Here is a 24,003-nt window from a genome sequence, read left to right as displayed (position 1 = left end):
TTGATTTTGCCAAATTTTATTGTTTTTTTTAATCCGTTAAATATACAACTTATCCCATATAGTTGCAGAGTTGGAATAAAAACTTCAAGATGCATACATAAGAAAACAGAATGGCATCAAGCAAGTCTCCTCAATTTAGTTTTTCCTCTTCACAGAGTACAATATAAAAAGCAAGGAGAGTTGCGACCCCCCCCATGCCAGAAGATTCAAGAGAAAGCTGCTTACCAGCAATTAAATACAAGTCAAACAACAAATACATTCATAGTAATGAGAAGTCTATTTCTTACAGAATTCTCTTGTACTGAAATGTTTAGGAGCAAAATTCTGTGTATAAACGGTAAACAGATTACATTCAAGCGAAGTGTTTATTCGCAGTCCTCCACTTCCTACAAATTCAAGTTTCAACAATTTTCTTGTCTTGAAGCTCTTCAATATTCCTTCAACAAAGACTTTGGCAGCACTGAGAATTGAAGACACTGTCTTTGTTTAACACGTGGTTTTAAAGCTGGGTAAAGTGTGTTTTGGCCCAGCTGGGTGGAACTGGTCAAACACTTCCAGCAGTGTAAGTGCACATCTATATTTCACTAAGTAATCCTATAAGGCAAAGCAAATATTTTGGACTTTATCCCAGATGAGGAATAATGTCGACCAAGAGAAACTTCTTTAAGATTCCCAAACACTACCAGGACCACTGTGCTGTTAGCTTGTGGTATTTAGGTGCTTGCTCTTTGGCCATCAACGCACTATATTATCGAGAGACCTTCAGTAGGTAGCTTGAGTGGTTTGAAAAAAAAAGAAAAAAAAAACAACTTTCAGCTTCCTAACAATAAACAAAGCCCACCTCTGTGAAAAAGCTGATTATCTAATCAAGTTGCCATATAGTAACCACAAACAGCCCCAAGGTCTCTCTAGGAGACGGCGGTATGCTAATCTCTCCAGCTCCCACGGTTCCCTGCACTCTCCTCAAATGAGGAATTGGCCTCAAGTCAATTTCCTCACAAAATATTTCTCATCTTATTTTCCATCATCACCGTATCCTTCTTCACTTCCTTCCTGCCGAGGACAAATATGAACAGTTTCCAGTGTAAGCTTCTCTCTCACTTTCTTTACGTCAGGAGTGATGTGTGGACAAAAAGCAGATGCTTCTCCTCTGCTCCCCTCGTCATCCTTCTCTGACTACCAGGAGGAAAAGAATGGCCGCTTGCAGTGGAAGGTTTGTGTAAACGCATTCCCCAAAGTGACCACACGACCTTGGCCACCTGAGCGGCTGCGCTCCACTACCACCCGAGGCATCTGAACCAGTTGGAGGGGGCTCTTCCCGTCCTTCAACGCCTGGGTCAGGTTCAACACCTGGGAAAAGACGGTGCATTAGTTGTGCAAAAGCAACTCGAAGTTTTTAGAGAATATGCAAACAACTTATTGGAAATATGAAACAGTCTGTGCTTACATATTATGCATGTGACATGGCTTTGATAAAGGACAGTAATACATAAAAACTGCAGTTATTATTAGCTACTTTCTCCACAGCCAGGTCATTTTAATATCTGACAAAAGTTAAATAATTAACTAAAAGTTAAAATAAATAAATAAATTACAAAACAACTGCACTACAGGACAAAGTCTTGAGCCATCCCTCATTTTGTTATATTTTGCTTGGAAAATGGGAAATAAGTGCAGTGATCAGTGAAATGTGCAAACATGTGTGGAAATAGCACATGAAGCAAACACAGAAATGGTGAAATTCTGACAAGCTTGCAAATTTAGTACAAGCACCTTTATTCTTCAAAACAGGCTCTATTTTAGTAGTTTTCAGGAATAATTCTCCAGGCTTCTTAACATTGAAGCTCTAATCTGGACGTTACCTGATTTTCATCCATTTGTTTCCTGCCTCTGTCTCACACTACTTCAATAATATTGAGGTCCAGGCTCTGAGGATACCAATCCATAACTGATAGCATTCTATTATGTGTTTTCTACCCAGGTGTGCTTTCACTGCACTGGCAGTGTGTTTGAGGTCAATGTAATGCTGCAAATAAGCTACTGCCAATCAAGGCGCTTTCCAGATGGTACTGCACAGTACTTTTCTGCGTTTATAATTCCATCAATTCTGACAAGATCCCCCACACCACTGACGGAAATTCAGCACCAAACTATGACAGAGCCTCTACCACATTTAACAGATGCTGCACACATTCACTGCTGTACCTCTCTACTGATGTCCTCCATAACACTCCAACGACACTGACTAGAACTTAAAATGTTAAATTTACATTCAAAATTCACAAGACCCGTTGTTCACAACAGGTTGTTGTACAAAAGTCCAGTTCTTGTGTAACTTGGCATAACTCTGCCTTTTCACCCTCTTTCCCTTCTTTAAGAAGGGCATCTTTACAACAGTAGATGGATCAATTGACGGGTCAGATGTTTATCTCAGGTCCTTGGGTCCTGTGTTATGCCTTTGTTGGATTTATTCATTTTTCTTAAGGACATGACTTTAAGCACTTTAAACCATATTAAAGAATTCCAATAGGGAAGGAGAACAAAAATACAAAGAATTGAGAATGACTCAAATCCTGCACAGTATTGTTCACTAATATAACATGTTTTTATTATTAACTGCTTGCTGAGAGAAGAATAGAAAGACTGAAAGGTGAGACAGGACAGTGGCTGCAGATGCAAAATTAGGGTAAAATGTGTGGTGAAGACGTTACAGAGCATACAAAGTGACAGAAAGTAGGCCATGAGAGGAGAAAGGAGAACAAGGTAGGATATAAAAGGAACAGGCAGAAAAAAATAAAATAGAGGACAGAACAGTACAAAGTTAAAAAAAAATGACTAGAGGAACATTAAAGTACTCATTAAAAATAAAAAATAAATTACAAAAGCTCACCTGTCCTCTCATGACGGACATCTGTCTCTCAAACATGGTTTTGTCAAAGCCTTTATCTGTCTGAAAACAGAAAACGACTGATATTAGCTGATATCCTGCAATTAAGAATTCAAAAATCTAGAAACAGATTAAAAAGGAAAGCTTATGAGAACATCTCATACCTTGAACATCTCATAGAGGTCCTCACAGAGATCCTGAACAAAGTTCATGTCAGAGAGGCGGGACAGCACAAGGTCTCTGGTCTCCTGGGAGAAGGGTACCTTGGCCTGAGGAAGCCATGCCCAGTGGAATGGATCTGTTAGGGGGACAACACAAATGTTTCCGTCTGTATAGCCTTTCACTGTCACTGAACCTATAACTATCATTGTATTTGATAATAAGGCCACATGTAGGATTGTTTAGTGGCCTAATTTTTCTTTACAGTTTATTTTTTTTTATTGTAAAAAATTCTTTAATTCTTGCCAGAACACAGATGACAAGATTCTACCATAAGAAGAAAAGGACTGAAATCATCCAATAGCAATGAGATTATCAGAAAATTAAAGGAACTGTCTGTGGCAGTGTCCAAAGGTAAAAATCATACCATCACATCTACAACTTACTAATTGCAACACTTTATCAAGTTCACAGATTAGTACAATTTTACAAGCTCTTACGTTAGTTTTACATCTGGAAAAAGCCAAGCTAGTAAATTCCTCCTATTTACAACCTTGGTACTAAGATAAGCTAATTGTATTGTCTAATCTGGACAGCGGGTCTAAAAGTAGTATACATCTCAAAAAGTATGCAAATAAATCCCCTTTCAGACATGCAGTCCCCTCCAGTAATTTCATGGTATCTCAATGTTTTGTCTTCAAGTACAATGAAACTTGTGGTGCAATATAAATGCATTTGTGCATCACTCAGTACACAGCACAAGTCTAAACTGCATGCAGTCACAGTGCCTGGTTCTGATTTGTAATGAGAGTAAGACTTTTAGCTGTGACACATTTTGCAAGAGAGATCTCCTAAAGCCCACGTGAACAAAGAGCCGGGTCAACCATCAATCACTGTGGCACAGAAAGATACTTTAAACACTCAAATAAAAGTGCCTTTTCACTTTGTGTTTTTCAGAAGGTTATGTTGACAATACCCTTTCCTACAAGTGCAATGAGTCTTTTTAATGAGTCTTTACATGAAATCGCACATGTAAAGGGGCCCTCTCATTACTGTCACTGACAGAGATGGTGAGCAAAAGTGAAATAAGTGATAAACATACAGGCTCTCCATTCATCCGGGTGTTTAAAGGGGAAGGCCAGGCCGTTGTCAATTGCTGCAATCTTGATGCAGGAGTCCTGAATGTTCTCTGTCCATTCTGCATCCTGCAGCATGAGGGAGAAAAAGATTAAAGACCTCGAATTCATTAAGTGAGTAAATTATTAATGACTGATGACCAAGTTGGTTATTGATTGAGGGGTGATTACTGCCACACATAAATGACAACTTTTGTCATTTATCGGCAAATCGAAAATAATGATTGATGATAGGTAACAAAGACGTACATCAAGTTTGTTCCATGCATTTGTGAGTCTAGTTTGCACATACACAGAAGCAAAACCAACATAAGGTGTGTTCTGGTTTAAAAATATATAAGTGTTCATGTCTGTGAAGGTTCTCAGTCATCCAGGTCATCGTAGTCAAAGGAACTTGCAAAAGAAAAGCGTCTGGACTTCTTTAAGTTGCTTGAAGACGTTTCACCTCTCATCCGAGAAGCTTCTTCAGTTCTAAGGTCAAATGGTGGAGAGAAAATGGGTGTGGGTCCCAGTCAGCCAGAGTTTCGGGTGTGTTCATTGTGAAACATGGCCCCACCTTATCATGCGAATTCCTGAGATCAGATGGCCCAGGATGTGAGTGGGTGTTAAGGCGTCTGGGAAGGGATCTCAAAACTGGATTATAGATGGCAGACAGTTGGTGTCGTAAACCACCGCCTCTGTTCAAAGATGGTCGCTCACAGTGGACATAGATGGCTTCTTTCACTCCTCTTTCAAACCATCTGTCCTCTCTGTCCAAAATGTGAACATCGGCATCCTCGAAAGAGTGTCCTTTATCCTTAAGATGCAGATGGACTGCTGAGTCTTGTCCTGTGGAGGTGGCTCTTCTGTGTTGTGATAAGGTGGGGCCAGGTTTCACAATGAACTCACCCGAAACTCTGGCTGACTGGGACCCACACCCATTTTCACACCTTGGCTCAGGCGATTAGAGGATCATCAGGGGGTCCTTTTGTCCCTCTGTGGGGGGTTACTCCCACTAGGTTTATATCTGGGACTCTCCACCATTTGACCTTAGAACTGAGGAAGCTTCTCGGATGAGAGGTGAAATGTCTTCAAGCAACTTAAAGAAGTCCAGACGCTTTTCTTTTGCAAGCTCCTTTGACTATAAGTGTTCATGTGTTTCAACAGAGTTAAGCGAGGTGAATGCGTGCTTGGTGAACAGTCTGAACACACCTCTGTCATGTGGTAAATTACCTCACCTTTTGTTCTTCTCCCTCTCCTTCTCCTGGTGTCTCGTACTTGATCAACCAGTTGTCATTCCCTCGATCTAACAAGGAAAACAAACATAAACAAGTTTTGATACGCAGAAATGAGAGGGAAGACAGAGCGATGTCAAAGATAGCAAACAGCTGTTGTGCGCAAGCATATACTAACTTAAAATAAATATGAAGATCAAAGGAATTTTTATCATAACCAGTGTATAACTAAATCGAAATAAAGCTGCCAACACTGTAATGAGACTACAATGACTGATCACTTCAATTTAAACCATTTATCGAAATGTTAACACGTGCACGCCTACCTGTGTTTCTGATAACATAGTCCAGCACCACCAGCCGCTCAAACTGCGACTGCAGCTGCTTCCTGATATTCTCTGGCAGTGGTTCTGCCTCAAAGCGTCGCAGCCAGTAGTCGGCTTCACGATAACCCTCCACAAACAGCTGAAATGAGCCCACCTGGTAACACACAGAGGCGCATATGGCATGAATGCAACTAACATACCCATTAAAACAAAACACTGTATAGCAATGTTCACTGCTCTGAGAACAGTATGTAGACAGTTTAAATGGAAATGATGTGGTGTGCAGTGATATTACAAGTGAAGCTGTAATGTCGAAAGGCTGAAATGTCAGCTGTGCCTGACAGTTGAAAATATGCAGTCAGTTTCCTCATATTTACTTCCTCGAAGACACTTCAGCTATGTTTTCACATCATCTTAACATCCACATATCTTTAGATCACCCACAAGACTGTCTCACGTAATAAACAGCCAGGAATGAAATACCTGTTATACATGTTTTTGATTAAAAGACAAAACTGATATACGATTACAGTTCACAATACAAGAGATAAATATATCCAGTAAGTATTACAGCTCCTGAAAAAGAACATGGCTTAAAGCAGAAACAACATTTATGGTTCTGATGGCCTTTTATCTAAACACATTGTTCTTCTTCAACACAAAAATAGTGTGGCATGATTCCTTTTACCGTTCTCTACCATCAGTGGCTATTCTCAGCCCTCCACTCACTGATGCAACAACTCTTGTATGTTATAGAGAAGCAGTCAGTGTACATATGAATAGAACAAATCTGACAAAGAACCTATTAACAAATATTGAAACAAGAAGATTAGAATTTGTTTTAACCAGTATGAGTATAGGTTTTCCTGCATGTGGCTGTGTTTTTGCACAAATACAAAGAGAAAGCAAGGAAGCAAGAGGAGGAAACGACACAGGAATGAACAAGAGAAAGGTCAAGATTCCAAGCTCCTCATGAATTGCTTATAGTAAACAAATGGTGACGTTAGACTGTGACGGTTTAAAAGTCTTTGGTACCTTGGGTGGGAGGCCCACTCTGTGGAAGCGTCGCCCCACTTTGGGGACTTTCTCTAGGGCGTACTTCTTCCCCCTGGACTTTGCTCTGTCTATGGCATTGTAGTGGAATGTCTCACTGGCCAAATACACCACCTGATAAAATTTAGATAACACTGGTTTACTTTGAAACTGTGACCACTGCTGAACAGAAAGAAGAGCACAGAGACCCTAATCAAATCCAGATTAATTCAAGTGTTTACTTATACTGGGTTTTGGAGATTACATGTTATTAATTCAAAAACTCTACAGAGAAAAAAAAAAAAAAAAAAAAAGCACACACCTTGGTTTTTGGCACCACACCAAGACAGAGTTTGGTGTCAACCAGTGAAGCAGCAGCCTCTGACAGATAACCCTGGTTAGGTAACAAGCACCCTCGGCCAAAACAACATGGACAGCAAAGCTAACAACAGAGACAGACATGGGGGAAGTTTTACAGATGAGGTGTTAATATTACCCTACTTTTTTTTTTTTTTTAATCTTACTCACTGTGTGCAGCCATTAAAGTAAAATGAATGACAATATATATCTTAATAACTTTTCAGATGTTTAAAAAAGGTGATACATGTGACAGAAAGTACCTTGTGAAAGTATTTGGTCCATTTTGGATTCAGATGACCATAAGGTTCCTCTGACTTTGGTTTAAAAACACCAATGATTTTCTGTAAATAAAAAACAAAACAGAGTGATACATTTGTTTTTTTTCTAAACTTGCAATCTGACATACAGCCCAGGTCAGAAAACAGAAAGAGTGAGAACTAATTTTACCACGCATATTAGTGTTGCTTCAAGCTCCTTACAAACACAATTAAAAAGCCAAAGACTAATAGTGTAACTATAAGCAACAAATGTAAAGCGTGAGGAATGCGTCTGACATCTTGGGCTCACCATCTTCCCAGTAATTACCTGTAGATGCCAGTGATCTGCTGTTATCAGCTGAACCATTGCTTTTTGAATAATTAAACAAGAATCATAATCCTGTGGATTTCCATATTCCTTCTTCCTAATTTACAAACTCTTATGATTAAAGCAATTAATGTTTTGAAAAAAGAAAAGATAAATGTTTGGAAATGTTGCTAAGCTACTGATTTATATTCTTCCTCCAAGTTTAGCCCATGAACCTTCCTTCGCTTGTCATGAATCTGTGTCATTTGTACCAAACGTACCCCTTTTGGGTCTTTGACAAAGTAACTCCCACTTGAGCCCTGGGAAATCCTCTCTGGAAAGACGCCACTCTCAATGGCTTGCTCTGCCCTTTGGATAATATCGGCAAACTCGGGGTCGTCAGGGAAATGGTTGAAATCTCCACTGTTGGTACCTAGAAGGGGAATAACTCAAGATTACTTTGATTTATTTTTACATTGTATACAACCAGAACTTGCTACAATTAAACAAATGTATTTTCTTAAGAACTAGAACAATAAGATTGCATTTACAATTACATGTCCATTGCAAAATATGGCATTAAGTAAACATCAAGAGGTTTCTCTGCATGGGTGTTATGTTTTGGTGTTTAGGACCATCAGATACCTTTGAAATGATCATGAATGAGTTATTTACATTATACATGCTGAAAAATCAGTGGTAAAAAATAATAATTGCAATCTCCCTCACAGAGACTACTGTAAACTGTCCGTTACCTCACCCATCTCACCTCCTGATTATTCTGTTCTAGGCAGTGGGAAACTGGAAGTGTTCCCATTGCACACTGTGCAAAGGGTGGGATAAAACAGGTGGCCAAGTCTATCACAGGAATCACCCACAAAGGAATACACAAACACACATTTAAGAGGAATTCCAAATCGCATGCCCATATTTTGACTGTGTGTACACTATCACAGAGAATTTACCAACTAAACTTAAAAAAAAATTGGTCTAAACCAGTGATTCCGCCACTTGTTAAAATCTGGCATTTTCTACTGCCTTGCAGATCAAACGTCATTCTCTTGAAATCACTGCTCTCTGGTGAATAGTGCCAATTATTATTTTGATAAAGGTCCAAACACATGACATGGCAGATCATAAGTTCTCCTCCTTGCACAGGGCAGAACGATCAGCTGACAGAGACCCATGCTCTGTATCAGTCGCACTAAAGTCACAGTGGGATGCAAGGAGAGATAAAGTCACAGACATGTGGTAGGTGCTATAAAAACAGGGACAGGACAGTCAACATGCCAAGGGTGACCGATAAGGAGTAACAAAGATAGCTTCAAAGCTAGTTTAACTGTAGGGCCCAAGAGAACCTAATTAACACGAGGAAGAAAAGAAAGAGTGATAAGCAAACGTTACATAATTAATCTGGATTGTTTAAAACAGTGAATACTTGTCAAACCTAGTCTGACCTAGTATGGCCCAATTACTCCTGAACAAATACATGAAAAGTACCCAGAATCATATGTTAAAAGTCAAACTCAATTTAACTTAACGGGGAGGTTCAGAAGCAAGCACGGTGGCACGGTGGTTAGCACTGTTGCCGCACAGCAAGAAGGTCCTGAGTTCAATTCCAACATCAGGCCGGGGTCTTTCTGTGTTTGCGTGGGTTCTCTCCGGGTACTCCGGCTTCCTCCCACCATCCAAAGACATACAGCTTGAGAGGATAGGTTAATTGGAAAATCCAAATTGCCATTAGGTGTGAATGTGCGAGTGAATGTGAGTGCGAATGGTTGTCTGTCCCTGTGTGTTGGCCCTGCGACAGACTGGCGACCTGTCCAGGGTGTACCCCGCCTCTCGCCCTATGACAGCTGGGATAGGCTCCAGCGCCCCCCGCGACCCTGAAAAGGATAAGCGAATGGATGGATGGGGAGGTTCAGAAAGTAAAGTGACTAACCAAGACCTCCTCATTACAGCACAGTACTCGCACCCTGCAGCCAATTATCTGTTAATGTTCCGGTAGCATACTATGCATTACTTTGATGCGTCAAAGGTATTTTGGTGATACAGTGGGGAGCTATCCAACATTAAGATGAAGACAATGTTGGATAATTCCTCCCACCCACTCCATGACATGCTGGTCAGTCACAGGAGCACGTTCAGTTAGAGACTGAGATTACCAAAAAGCATTACTAATAAAGTATTCTGATTAGGTAGGTGTTTATCATGTTGTGGCTGTAAGATAACTCAATAATTCAATAATAAGAAGAATTTAGACAGACTGATCTTTTCCTTGTATCTTCTCAATAAATGCTGCAAAGTTTCACTCTGCGTTTATATACCACTCTGCGGGTCATCGGATTCTTGGGGTTTTCTCCGCATTACTGTAGTCTTTACCTTGCAAAATAAAACAACTTGAGACAACTGTTGTTGTGATTTGGTGCTATATAACTAAAACTGAATTATTTGAAACAGAGGTTTAAGCTAGGCTGCACCTGTGTTTCATGCTCCATTTGGTACCTGCAAAGCAAACATCCTACTTTAAAAAGAATTTAAACTGTGCTGCAAATATTAAGCAATTTTATTGGGTAAATACTCCCATAAATTTCTGATCATGCTGTACGTGCACAATCTCTGAAGGCTAAGCTCTGAGTGGTTTTTGTGGATGTGGACCACACTGGGACAAGATGTCTGGCCATAAAGGTAACTCTGATCTCTGGAAAAGCTGTCCAAAAGTAATGACTTAAAAATAGCTCCATTTTGACTTTAGTATAAAAATCTTAACATAGTTTTAGATTGTGCTCTAAAACAGTAAATCTCTGATTTACTGTAAGGAGTTTGTAATCCAGTTCTGTGTGATGCAATATTTTATCTTCATTTAATTCCCAACAACAGATCAAAGTGTGCTCAATCTATCATCTTGTATGATGACAGATCTACGCTTCCTGTGCGCAACCCTGGTGCTTATAGTCTGTGATAAGATCACTGTGGTGTATTGCTGCAGATGGCAGTAATGGGCCTTGTATGTCTTCCACTTCCCATTAGCTTCAACCTGTAGAAAGCCAAAGTAATAGTATATGCGCATATAGTACTTCCTTTCTCTCAATTTCCGTCTTCATCATCTTCAAACACTGTACTGGACTACAAAGTGTGTCTGCTAGCACAGGGGCATTATGCATATTTAATATCAGCCTCTCAGATGTCCTGGTCAACTAATGGGGCACACACAGCAGGAGTGTACCTCACTTATAACTTCAGAGACCTCCAATAGACATGCAGAGCACAAAGTGTGTGACATGGCACAACACTGGACTGTGAAAAGTGTTCTATAACTATATATTTAAGTTACAGCAAGCGCATAAAATTGATACAATTTGTCTTAAACGCTAAAACTGTTTCCCTCGAGTTTTGACAGTTACATGATAAAATGCTTCAACTTACTCAAGTTTATCAAAATGAACTTTACATAAAGACTATAACTATAAATAAACCCTGCGTGCTGTTTCTAGGCTCTTTGGACTGGTGACAAAGAAGGCAGCAAAAGATGGCATACGTGATGAAAAATAGAATACATTTATGGACGCATGCAAATTTTTACCAATTACTTTGTTAAAAAAAAAAAAAGCACTATTGCTATTTGGTTAATATTTCCCATGACACGTAAAGCAGAATTTAAGAGCTACAATTCACAATTAATTTACATGATATTTTTAAATGGCACAAAGTGCAAGAGAAACGGCTCTTAGTCAGTATTCTAACAATAATCTGTAAAACAGTTTTGTAATTTTAGAGGAGAAGATTATTGTTCTACAAAGGCCACAAGTAATGGGATGCCAACACTTGCCATTTAAGGCTCAGACTCTACCTGTGGCCTAGATTTCTGGCCATAATAGGACATGGATCTGAACAATAGATCTCTGTTGGGAGAGGCTGAATAACAGAAATGAATACAAATGCTCAGAATTTGTTTTGCAGAGGGAAAAAAGGAAAAAACAAAAGGTGGGCGGTATGAGGGGGAGTGTTGTTAAATCCAGTGAGCATTTAAGTCAGATTATGCCGCTTCCATAGCGACTAGGTCACCTTTTTCTTGGTCTTTCCCTGCATCCCCCACCCCCCTTCTCATCATCCAAAACAAATCTGACAGAAACTTTAGTTGTTCCTGCTGGACAATCTAGTTCACAGCATAGCCTCAAATAATTTTATCACAACAAACATCTTACAACAGACCAGAATGTTCAAAAACCTCCTAGCTTGAGGAACAAAGATAATTTGGATGAAGGAGGCAATGATGTCAACCAGGTGGGCAAGAGTTCAATGGATGAGGCAGACTTATTTATTATCCTGGAAGTATTATAAACTGTTTGTTTGTTGTTGTTGTTTTAAAAACTTTTTTGTCATCATATTTGTAGCCTTGATTCTGTCTTGATTGTCAGACTAAAATATGGGTGATGACAAATTGAGCAGAAAATACAGACACGATACAGACTGCACACCAAGCCTTCAGTTCACCAAGTGCTGTGGAGAAACCGGGTACTTTTTTATGTAATGTGACACCAAGTTTGTGCTTTTTTAAAATTCTAATAATAACCAAAGTGTTGGTTCTCCAACAGCCTCAACAGACCTTAAGAGAGACCCAAACATTAAAAAGCCGCGTGAAATGCTCACTTCAGAGAGCTTACATAACATATCTATTTGACCACGTTGCATTACCTGTTATCACAACCGTAATCAGCCTGAGTAGGCAGAATTTTTCCAGAGCCATATGCATCAAATAACAAAATGTCAGAAAAGACATAACCCCTATGAGTATCTGAGTGTGGCTGTCTATTTATTAGTTTCATATACAACCATTTCAAAGGCCGTGATTTGAAACACTTACCCGGGGAGGCTAAAGCATCTTTATCCGAAGACGAGCTGTGCCTGTACCGCCTGCTTCGCTTTTCTTTTACACCTCTCGGAGACGACGAGCTTCCTGCTAAGCACGGTAACAGCAGCGCCTCTTCGCCGGAGCCCTCTGTCTCTAGTTCGGTCAACACGCTTTCACAAGAGTCCGAAATACGTATGGCACCACCGGGGTTCGCCCCAGTTGTCAGACCTATCCGGTTCCTGTCAAATAACACCTTTGGAGGGTCTATGGAGTGAAAGTTAGACTCCAGCACTGGCACCGCTCTTTCCCCCGTGTCCAGCACTGGCTCGCCGGTCTCTGTCTCTGTCAGGTCGCATTCTGACATCATTCTGACTCAGGCCCTAATACATACAGTTAAATATATATCGTATTGACTCAACTTCGTTTCGAGCTGTCAGCTTTTCATTGTAAGAACACGGCATGTATCCAAATCAAACAGCTACTGCTTTCACTCAACGATATGTCCACATAATCCATGGAGACCGTCTCCTCTGCTTCCTAGTTAGCTAGATGCGCATGCGCCACACAAAACGACGCTGCTGGCTATGAGTTGCCTTCAAGTACAGCTTGGAAAAGCCGAAGAAATTCAAAGACGTGAGCGAGCCCCCGTGTTTCAAATTCCCGGTTGACAAGTACACTCGAGAGCTTTACATCATTACTTCTGTTATTACCGTGTGACTAACGTAGTTGTCAATTTGCAAAGTCAGAAACAGAAACAAAAAAAATACAAATTAGGCTGTAGAACATGTCGGTCTATAAACACGTACCTTCCTACGCTATTTATTAGAGATTAGCTATGTTAAGTAGACCTGCTATCAAGATATCCTTTTCTGACCTGGCATTTATTTATTTATTTATTTGCAAAACAAATATATTCATAGTTTTGTCCTTTCTGTCTTCTTCTCCGGTGCTTGAAGAATTTCAAATTCATGAACTGAGTTAGAATTATTGGCACATGATAGGGCTACGTTAGTATTTCTTTTGTTTTATTAAAATGCATTTTCTAAGCTATTAATACAAAAATACTCTGGTGGTTACTGTAGTGGTTACTGTGCAGGCTTTTCAACTGACTCGACGCAGTCCAGCAGTTTTATTCACGGCCACTAGATGTCAACAATATTACATAAATGAAAATGGTTGCAACGCATCGCCTCACAAGCAAAAATTGTCTAGTCTTTATACATTTTTTAAAAGTTACTGTAAAATACTTAAATACTATTTTCAAGTCGTCATCAAGTGTCATTGTTTGAAGTGTGGCAAGCATAGTTACTGGTTTAGAATGCCTCTGAAGTTAATATTGGATCCACACATGGGCCTTTCCCGCTGCCACCTCATGGTAAGATAATGACATTTTTTATTTAGCTCAATTTTCCAGTTTCGACCCAAGGTGAATTAATGCAAATTGAATAACCTCTGCATTAACTTAGCAAGGCTTAATATGGTAATTTTTCATCCCTCTGTTTTACTTTCCCCTCTCTCTCTTCCTGTCTCGCCTATAAATTCAAGCTCCCTCTCTTTTCTTTCAGTTCTGTCAGTGCCCCTCAATCACCCAGTGGTCTGCATAGCACCCACTCATCCCTCTGCCCCCCTTCCACCTATAATTCTGCCCTTCCACCACCACCCGTCTCTCTAATAAGGGAGTGTAGCTGAAACACTTGCAAATGAACAGTCAGCCAGCTGGTAACACAGCAGTCATGTGATCTATCAAGGTAGGGGGTTAGAGGGTGAAGGAGACATGGGAGGTGAGAGAGGCTTGGTGTGCTTGGGATAGAATATGGATCTGGAAAAAGGAGAAGGAGATGGACAGTTTTAAAGGCACACTGAAGGCTAGACAGGTATATCTCTGCTTACTCTTTGCTAGATGTCATAATAAACCCTCTCTCCCTTTGTCCATCTCCTCTCTCGATACTATTTCTTTTTCAGCCTCTTCACCCTTTATTTCAATATCCATCTCACCTTCAAGAGCAAACACCTGAAATGTCACTGGAGTGACACATGACACTCAACAGGAAAACGCATCAACCACATCTCTGTTTTGTTTTGTTTTTTCATATGCGTGCCAGTGTGTGTTTGAAAAAAAGAGAGCGAGAGCGTGTGCATCGAAACTGTGCACTTCACCCACCACTGGGTGACAAGCTCCTGCAGCAGTGAAGGCACACTGCAGACGCACTGCTTGCACGTGCACGTGTGTGTGTGTGTGTGTGTGTTTGACAGAGAGAGCCCCATGTTTGCCTCACTGTAGCACCCATTCCAGTAGATTCTGCTGGCAGAAGATCTAGTTTACCCTGCCAACAGCAACCACTCTTATCCATTCCTGCTCCTTTCCCCTGGCGGCTTGATGGGGGAGAGAGGGAGAACCCTCTAGCCCAACTAATTTTTTACATGCATCTGTATTGTTGGTGATTAGAGTTTTTATTAGTTTGTGAGGGAACACAATCATGCCGCATGCCCAGAAATCCTAAAGTGTAAGCCCCTGATTGCAAAGTCTTAAAAACTTAGACATCTACCAGAATTTGATGCTGCAACATTCAAAAAATGTATTTATTTGCACTGACTCACACTTTTCTACATCCAAATTAATTTACATTACAAAAGTGAACAGTCACATATACATAGCATTGCCTAGTTCTACCACATTTATAAATATTTTAATTCGTCAAAAGGGAACAAAGAGAGCTCACTCTGTCCTATAAGGTTTACAGTATATTCCGGTCCTTCATTATTATTTATTCACTCCTTTATCTTTTGCCTTATATAAACCGGATCTTTTAAATGTCAGCATTTGTTCATTTTTGCCTCATCCTGGCTTTTGTTGAGGGGATATACTGTGCCACACCGACGTCAGTTACCTGTTACCTGTTAAGAAAGATTTACACAGAGAAAAGGCATTCAGAAATAGCGTGTGGTTGGCCAGTTGTGCGTGTTTGTGTTTTCATACTGAGATGGCAGTATACCTCTCGGTCCAAACATCTTCAGATAGCAGTGTGTACAGTATGGCTTCTCATCATACTGAAACACAACGAGTAACACATATTTATAGCATCATCCTACTCATTCAGTAAACTGCATTCATATTACTTTCCTTGAATACTTAATTGACTCAGTTGTTGTCCTTATATACCTCAGCATGTTGTCCAGGGGTGAGCTGTCTGTTACACTTCTGACACTTCAGACACAGAGGATGGTAGTCTCTCCCTAAGGACCTCTTCTTCTCACCTGCACCAAAGGAAGAGATGGACTAGCTTAATGAGAGGCAGGATCGGATATTTTTATTAATATTTAATTAAAAAGTCAAAAGGATTTTGCATCTCATACAATTTCTGATAACACAATGTCTGGATTTCATGTGTCTGGTTCAGAAGTTACAGACTATTAGCCTCATCAGTGCAAGTAGGCCAGAGACTGTGATGTTGAACTAAAAGTAGGGCAGGTCACATCAGAGAATTTGAACTTAGCTGGTGCATGAACAGGCGAGAAAAACTAACAGCAAAAATAACAACCAAAGAGGAATCTAACTGGTGGTTTGAGTCATTTTGTGGATCTAATGGCTAGGCCTGAATGTGGAAAAGGACTTGTTTAAAAGAGAGGGGAGGTAGGGAGGAAACCCAAAGAGCAGTGCATGCTCGTTTGGCTAGACCCACATCCTGTTGTTATCATGGATACGAGTGTGTGCATTTGTGTGCATGTGTGGTTCAAATAAAGCCAAAAGCCTTAAAAAGAAAGAGTGAAATGCCTTTTTTTGTCCTCTAAAAAGAAAATAGATAACAATTTTGCATTTAAGGAACATATTGATATCATTGCACTTTGTCTAATGTAGATAATAAGACTTTGCAGAAAGAAAACAAAACACAAGGTGAACCTCAATCTTATGTTAACTCCAAAAAATGCCCTTTATTAATTTTATTACACCTGGTTTCACCTGTTCATTATTTGTGCTTTATTTCAGATTTCAAGTTTTATGACAATGCCAAACTGATCTGCCACAGAGATGGTAGACAGACAGATAAAGAGCGTGTAAAGCAAGTGCCAGACAGAAAGAGGAAGACAATTGCATCGAGTTTAAAAATTAAACAGGTCAGACTTACCAAAGTAGACAGGCTTCCCGCAAATTGGACAGTAGCCTACCATGATAGTATCTAATTATTTATCAGTATATGCGTTTATGTGTGCACCTTTTTAGTCCACAGTGTCCTATGAGCGAAATCGCGTGAATACGGGTGTGAACTGAAAAGTGACAGGAAAACCGTTAAACTGTAGACATCTCAGCATCTTGTGCAGTCAAAACCAGGATGTGGTGAGACGTCACAGGAAGAGAGTAAACTTTGAGATTTGAGCAGTAAATGGTGTCATCAGTGGAAAAACTAGAGACAGGTAGTTTGTCTCTTTCATATATATGTGTGTGTGTGTGTGTGTGTGTGTGTGTATATAATTTGATCATTTTACATATTTTAAATCACATTATTTTACAGTGAACTTTTCATATCTTCATATACTGTTTTGCGCACTCATCTATAACACTGTAAAGAGAGAAAGAAAGAAGGAACAAAAAACATCTGTCACCAGCTCAAATTCCCAGCTACCTTCTCCCTTTTCGTGCTCTTTTCACCCTCTTTTCTAGATTAAAAACAAGGATTTGAGCTCCTGAACTGAAAAGGGAAACTTGACACTTGTGCCTTTCTTTTCTTCTTTCTTTCTGTCTGTCTTCTTTCTCTCTCTCTCTCTCTCCCTCTGTGTGTGTGTCAAATACTCACACACACCTCCCGCTCACTGACTCACACAGACACCATACACCCATTTACACACACACATGCACTCACCAAAAAGGCCATCCTTCTGCTCAGTGACATCACATAAAGAGGCTGCAGCCAAAGTGCGGAGGGAGAGTCAGGGTGAGGCTGGTCTAGTGGAGGGACAGATGGGGCTGGGCAGCGGAGGCAGTTATCCCCTAGGGATAGGTGATGGAAGCAGACCTCGGGAGGGACAGGGGTGAGGAGAGATGAGCGAGACAAGGTTGGAGACAGTAGCCAACTACAGCTCAGCGGGGACAAAGACGATGAACTGTGATGAACTTTGTTGAGTGCAGAACAAGGCCACTGAAGTCACTGTGGAAGACAGGCAAATGTCTGTGTGGTTCGATTGCTATCACTGTCTGGGCTTATACATGGCTGAAATAGATGTTTAGCAGCATCAAGGACCAAAGACCAGACTCTGCAAGAGCTTCTTCCCCCAAGCAGTCCACTCACTACCACCAAAGGACTGATATACACATACACCTCTACAAACACCTTACAATACTCACCAAAAGACTCAAAAACAACAAAAACTTCCGCTAATCCACTACGAACTGGACCTGGGAACAATATGCTTATTTTTACACTCAGTCTCATAGTTGCTGAACACATATCTAAATTATATTATATTTGCACATTTTCCATCTTGCACATGTCTTCGCCCTGTCTTGTCTACAATATCATGACAATAACTTCAACCTGGTATTCAATACCTACTGCACAATACACTTTGTGTTGTCTCTGGACTGTCTTTGTTTATAGTTATCATTATAGCATTGTATAGTTACTACTATAGTATTGTATAGTATTGTATAGTTAGTAATTAGTACCTTTTTATCCCTTAATTTTACCAAAATTTAGCATGTTATTTATTTGTAATTCTTAGTTTTATATCTCTTGGAGATATATCTTTTATATACTTATAAATGCACCATGAGGGGCTTGGGGTGAAACAGCATTTCGCTACGTTGTATACTGTGTATACTGTGTATACTGTGTATACTGTTGTATTGACAATAAAGCTCTTGAATCTTCAATCTTGAACTGAATCAAGGAGTATCCAGGAAACTATGGTGATGGAAGACTTATTCAGATGGTTTAGTTAATTAAGAGTACTTCAGAGCAAAATAACTCCATGTACTTTTTACTTAAGTAAAAGTTAATTAGGAATAATTAAAAGCTAAATGTTTCAGACACGGGGAGCATTATGCCATAAAACTGACTAGTTGTTTCTAATCCTTAAGGGGAATTCCACCAGCATACACATGAAAATCTATTTAAGGTCTTAGGGGGTGCTGCTACATATGAAAAAGTTTAGTGATGCTTTTTGTAGCTCTAGAGTGAGTAACTGAAATGTGACAAATTCTCTCCAGTGATATCTTTAAATTGAAAATTAAAAAGTGCAGGTGCAAAGTCAGAAAAAAGGGTGTTTTGTGCAGCGCACTCCTACTCCCCGTTCAATAATACATACATGTGCAGCTGCTAAAAGGGCCAAATATCACATTCAACTTAACAGTCAACAACTGTTCACTGTTAAGTTGCATTGTAAGATATGTTTGCGGTTGTTCTTCTGCAATAATTTTGACAAAAACACATCTTTTCTACCCTACATTCACAATTTAGATGATAGAAAAATGTTGTGGATTAAAAAAGTCCTATATTTGGAATATAATGCAAGAGTAAATAGTATATAGACACATGCATTCATATGTATTTTCAATACATAGTCAATGTTTTACAGTAAGTGTTTCTTTTTCAGCCTTTAGACGTGCCGAAAACATCTGCAAATCATTACTGCAGCTGATGAACTTCTGAAAACCATGGAATATATGTATTTCATCATTTGCATATTTACCGGCATCCCTCTCCTGTGTGTCATGCTTTGCAGAGGGATGGAATACCAAGTAGGTATTTCATCTGACCAGCTTTCCCTACAGGATAACCTATCATGTCTCTCCATCAGCATTCATTGTGTGTGGACAGCGCTTGGAGAGCTACATCCTGAATTAGAGGCCTGTATGCATGCAGTTTTTTTTTGATGCAAATGATGATGTGCTTTTAATAGAGAGCAGATTTTGAATATGCAGAAAGAAAGAGAGACCGTTGTCATTAAAGCAAGAAGAAGCAAAAGATTTCCACAGGTTGAAATTGCAGAAAATTGAATACTGAAGGAAAGGGGATAGAATTAGGAAGAAAACAGAAGTGGAGCATGGAGAAACAGAAGTAATGTAATTGTGAACTAAGGAAAAGAAAGGAAAGAAGTGGAAAGAAGAGAGGAGGCGTTAAAACCACATTTCCCAGTGGATCTCTTGGTGAGGCTATGCTGAGAAAACTGCCAAAACTCTTAACAGACACATTCCCGTACTGGCAAGCACATATGCATGGTTCACTTCTGCCAAGTCATATGAGATACACCAACACACTGGATGGAGAGATGTGGGAATATGGTGTGTATGAAGTGAAGGATTTACAGTAACATTCAGTGAGTGGTGGAAAGAGACAGAGCTTGGGAAGACACAGAGAGAGAGGTAGAGAAACACTGGCTTCTCTCCTCTGTGTCCTCTGGTGGGTTGGATCTTGTATAGGCCAAACCCTCCGACGCCAGCTTTGAGAATTGTATGCAGAGGGGTGGAGGGGACACAGGAAGAGGCTCAGGAAAGAAAACGGCTGGAAGGATTCCTTCTTCCCACACATAAATGCACTCTTGATCACATGTGCGTACACATGAACGTACAGTCACACATATACACAGCCAAAAAGAGCCTTTGGAAGGATTCCTTTTTCCCCACTCACTCTCACACACCCACTAGTCATCACGTTTCAGCTCTTGGCATCCTTCTTTCTCCTCAAAGCCCAGAATATGACATGGCTTTAGGGTTGCATCTCAACTGCATACACATAGTCAGCCTCACAGTACAAGACATATGGCAAAGAAAATCAAGCAGCATTTCAAACATTTGACAAATGAAGATAACCAAAGGACCACATGGTGATTTAGTTGGTGGTAACTCTTTGAGGTGCAGAGAATGCCTTTTTGTTTTTGAACTTGCCTCTTTTCACTGTTGATGTATAAATATCAGTTTTCAAGATGAATTTTCTTTGCCTCTTTGATAATCACTAGATTGTTAAAGAAAGGGAAACAGCTCACGCCTTTGTAACCAAGCCAAAACTAAGTCTCTCACCCTTTGCTGTTACAAGCCTTTCTGGTGTGCATTTGGAACAGTCAGATGGATATTTTGGTTGCTTGCACTGTGGTGTGGTAAGCCATTCCTGGGGTGTGTTTTTCACAAATATCCCCCTCTGTGACAGTCTTCATGGAGTCAAACAATCTAAAGGCTATAATCCTCTACTAAGGGTACGAGTGGATGGAAAAGTCCGAAAAATAAGTCCTTGTTTTTCACTCATAATCTGGCAAAGCCCATAAGTCCCTTCATGCCTCTATGCAGTGATATGATTATAAATGGCAACTATTACTACATGATTAGTAGATGTGAGTGGCTGGGTCAGTCAGTTTTCATTCTGTTGTTTTTCTTTTTTGTACATGAGTCTTTGTTGTGTGTACATCAGCGACTGACTTATATTATGGTACCATAATGTGTGCACGTTTAAAATCTCCATAATGTAGTTTTAAGGTGAGTATAAAGTGAGTTGAGGATAGGAAAGTAGTAGTTGTGGTTAAGGTTAAAGAAAGTCATTATAATGTCCTCTGAATTCATGGGCTCGTGACAACCTCTGTGTGTGCGTGTGTGTGTGTGTGTGTGTGTGTGTGTGTGTGTGTGTGTGTGTGTGTGTGTGTGTGTGTGTGTGTGTGTGTGTGTGTGTGCATGAACAGTAAATTAAACAGATGCCAGTATTGCTTAGGCTTTCAATTCTCCATAGGGCTTATAAACAATACCAGTCCCCCAAATGTCTAATGTCGTTTCCAAAATGCCATCCCCGCACATGCAACAGACTGAGTACTAACACACACACACTCACCAAAAACTGAACATGATGCACAAGACAGCAAAAACTGTTGTGATAGCAAACTTCAAGAGCTGTTTAACAAACTGGAGTGAACAGATTTTTATGATGTTCTTCTTTGTAAGCGACAAGTTGGTCAGTCAGTTGATTGATCCTCCTCGTTTTGTTTAAATAAACCTAAGATATCCCAATAAATGTTGAATGGCTTATGATTTTGTTTGTGATTACATGTACAACTACAATTTTGTTGTACACGTACAATGACAATAAAGGGCTATTCTATTCTATTTTATTATTTTTCTTTACATATCTTTGCTGGCTTTTTCTCTAGTCCCATCATAGCCTAGCTAAAATAATACAACTGGTCGATGGATTTAGACAAATTTTGGTGCAGATATTTATATCCATCTCAGGGTGAATGGTCAGATTTTTCCTCTGGTCCCATAATAATAATAATAATAATTCAGAAAATTTTCTAATGTGCACCTAAATTTGGTTCATAACTAAATACCTGACACCCCCCCCCCCCCCCCCCCCATCCCCATTCCCAGCAGACTGTGCTGTACTCTCTGCTTAGAATGTTTTCCACTACCATAAAACATTACATTTACCCAGCAAACATACCCATGTTGGCCCACAGTGAGTAGCTGTGGGTGAACTGTAGGGCTTTGTGGACAGGGCAAACCCACACTTATCCCACACAGGCCCAAACTGAGTGTGCCCACATGGGGCCCATGGCAGTTTTGCCTTTGGGACACCAGTATTGGTTATGGGCAAGCCTACTGTGGACTTCCACAATGAAGACCAGTGTGGGGCCACAGAAGTTTTTACCTTTTAGGTCCCCATAAAGGTTTTCTGTGGGTAACCTATTGTAGGCTTGCACAAAAATTCCTCACTGGCCCCTCCATGCCAATGAGGCACATACAGGCACCCACTGTGGGCCATTTAGGTCTGCCCTCAGGGGCCCACACAGGCCTGGAGTGGGCATGTTTGCTGGGTAGTGTCAGGTTAACAGAACTTTTAGCATGCCTAAACTTCTAGTCTTGTATTGTTACAACAACATGACAGTTTGATGAATCATCCAGCATTTGAAACTTTTGTAGTAGCGGTAGTAAAAAAACAAAACAAAAAAACCCACTGTGTCCAGCTTCTGAGCCAGCACTGTGAAACCAAGCTTTGTTCACGATTACAGAATTCAGTTTAAATTATAGTGGGAACTGGATGCTTTTCAAAGTTACAAAATAGGCCAGATTTCATTTAGGAAAATGTCCTCTACAATAATGCAGAAGATATTTTAGATATTTCTTTTCTATTTAATGTTGGAACCATGACAAACATGTTCGTCTTTGCTCTAAACATTTCACATAAAAATATCACCTGGCTGACAAATAAAGACTGTGGATCCAGTCAGAGCAGGTGGCCTAAGATGACTGGCTACCTATTAGCACAAAAAAAGAGGAAAACTGTTAGAAATAGATAGAATAGAGTACCTATATACCCCAAAGGGAAAAGCTGCCATGAGCTCTCAGTCACTAAGTAGGGTTCTGACTGCACAGTGCTTGGTTCTCAAGGCTGGTCCCACCTATTGTTTAGATCTGCTTTAGGAAACAGTAAGGCAGGCAGAAGGAACGAACCTAATGTGTTGCTTCTTGCCTGTGCATTCTTGGCATAGCTTGTTGCCCTTTTCATTTTTTGACTGTGATTTTTTTCCCTCTTGCTTTAATAGTGAAGCCAAGGGTCCACAGCCAGCCAAGTCCCACCGCTCCAGTCTGGCTAAGCCACAGAAAGCCTGGCCTCCTCTACTCTGCTCTCTCTGTCTCCCATTCTCATCATATGTACTACAATATGTACCCCTCTCTCTTTCTATTTGTATGTCAATATACCTCCTCTCTTACGTCTCTTTCCTTCATGTTTGTCTATACTGGTCAGTCTGTCTTTTTGTCTCATTTTCTCCCCTCTTTCTTATCTTGTTCTCTTCAAACACATGCACACAGACACACACACACACACACCACCCTCTCTCCCTGCCTGACAGTCTGTCACAGCCAGCGGACTGGTTTAGCAGGCGGGGTTCAGCTGGGCTCCACAAACACATGGCACTCAATCTGCCTTCTTGTGTGTGCTGGAATGGTATTTCTTTCTCCGTGCTGTTTAAAGCTTTCTGTTTAATCTTCTTTTAATTTTATGGACATGTTTAAAAACAGTCAAGTATCTTTATGTTACACTGTAGACGGGCAAATGCGTACTTTTGTAGTGAAATTTATGTCTAAGGTTGGGGAGTTTCTCATACACAGGTCGTTTTAAATATCGTCGTTGTCACGTCTAACCTTCAAAAGCTGATTGCATAATGCTTAGGTAACACTGATATGATAAATGCAATGACGCGTCATCTAAAATTTAGTTGCTCTACAGAAGACATTTGGTCTTTTTTCAACATGACTGCAAGAGAGTTTGGATGTATCCAAAAGAGGCAGTGTAGACAATTTGCTCCTCTCTGCGTCTCAATTATAGATCAAGAGCCCCTTGTGTGTACAAAAAACAGAATTCGCCAACTCAAACAAAGCCTGCTTCCTCTTCTGCTCTGCTCTGTTCCTATATGATCAGCACCATTCATTCCGCCACTCAGACAGGAATCTAATTAGACCAGAATATCAACATTAAAACCTATCTGCCCCCCTCCA

At 40.2% G+C, this 24,003-nt stretch overlaps 2 protein-coding genes across 2 annotated transcripts; both read right to left on the bottom strand.

Annotated features, from left to right (window-relative positions):
- Positions 1 to 13,089, bottom strand: pi4k2b (phosphatidylinositol 4-kinase type 2 beta). The gene is made up of 11 exons (XM_082535845.1): positions 12,543 to 13,089; positions 7,960 to 8,111; positions 7,375 to 7,455; positions 7,077 to 7,196; positions 6,758 to 6,889; positions 5,723 to 5,876; positions 5,400 to 5,467; positions 4,149 to 4,251; positions 3,052 to 3,185; positions 2,891 to 2,950; positions 1 to 1,350 (listed from the first exon to the last, which is right to left on the bottom strand). Exons 1-11 carry the CDS (start codon positions 12,895 to 12,897, stop codon positions 1,177 to 1,179), a joined length of 1,533 nt encoding a protein of 510 aa, XP_082391971.1. The 5' UTR covers positions 12,898 to 13,089; the 3' UTR covers positions 1 to 1,176.
- A 1,992-nt stretch (positions 13,090 to 15,081) lies between these two features.
- On the bottom strand, positions 15,082 to 16,928 carry LOC309707627 (cysteine-rich protein 1). The gene is made up of 4 exons (XM_082535046.1): positions 16,655 to 16,928; positions 15,691 to 15,785; positions 15,524 to 15,578; positions 15,082 to 15,425 (listed from the first exon to the last, which is right to left on the bottom strand). Exons 1-4 carry the CDS (start codon positions 16,695 to 16,697, stop codon positions 15,415 to 15,417), a joined length of 204 nt encoding a protein of 67 aa, XP_082391172.1. The 5' UTR covers positions 16,698 to 16,928; the 3' UTR covers positions 15,082 to 15,414.
- Between the last annotated feature and the right edge of the window lie 7,075 nt (positions 16,929 to 24,003).

This window comes from Aulonocara stuartgranti, assembly GCF_965226115.1.
Source record: "Aulonocara stuartgranti genome assembly, chromosome: 6".
Lineage (NCBI taxonomy): Eukaryota > Metazoa > Chordata > Actinopteri > Cichliformes > Cichlidae > Aulonocara > Aulonocara stuartgranti.
The sequence above is the reverse complement of the archived record's forward strand: the minus strand, read 5'-3'. Positions and strand labels throughout refer to the sequence as shown.

What these genes read in the sequence shown, in the direction of transcription:
- LOC309707627 (XM_082535046.1), bottom strand. Translation starts at nt 16,697, where the DNA reads ATGGTAGGCTACTGTCCAATTTGCGGGAAGCCTGTCTACTTTG. An exon ending in CGGGAAGCCTGTCTACTTTG is followed by an intron (nt 15,786 to 16,654) that starts GTAAGTCTGACC and finishes CCTTTGGTGCAG; the next exon opens with GTGAGAAGAAGAGGTCCTTA. An exon ending in CCCCTGGACAACATGCTGAG is followed by an intron (nt 15,579 to 15,690) that starts GTATATAAGGAC and finishes GTTGTGTTTCAG; the next exon opens with TATGATGAGAAGCCATACTG.
- pi4k2b (XM_082535845.1), bottom strand. Translation starts at nt 12,897, where the DNA reads ATGATGTCAGAATGCGACCTGACAGAGACAGAGACCGGCGAGCCAGTG. An exon ending in TTGTCAAAGACCCAAAAGGG is followed by an intron (nt 7,456 to 7,959) that starts GTACGTTTGGTA and finishes TTTTATTTACAG; the next exon opens with AAAATCATTGGTGTTTTTAA. An exon ending in CTATGTTATCAGAAACACAG is followed by an intron (nt 5,468 to 5,722) that starts GTAGGCGTGCAC and finishes TTTCCTTGTTAG; the next exon opens with ATCGAGGGAATGACAACTGG.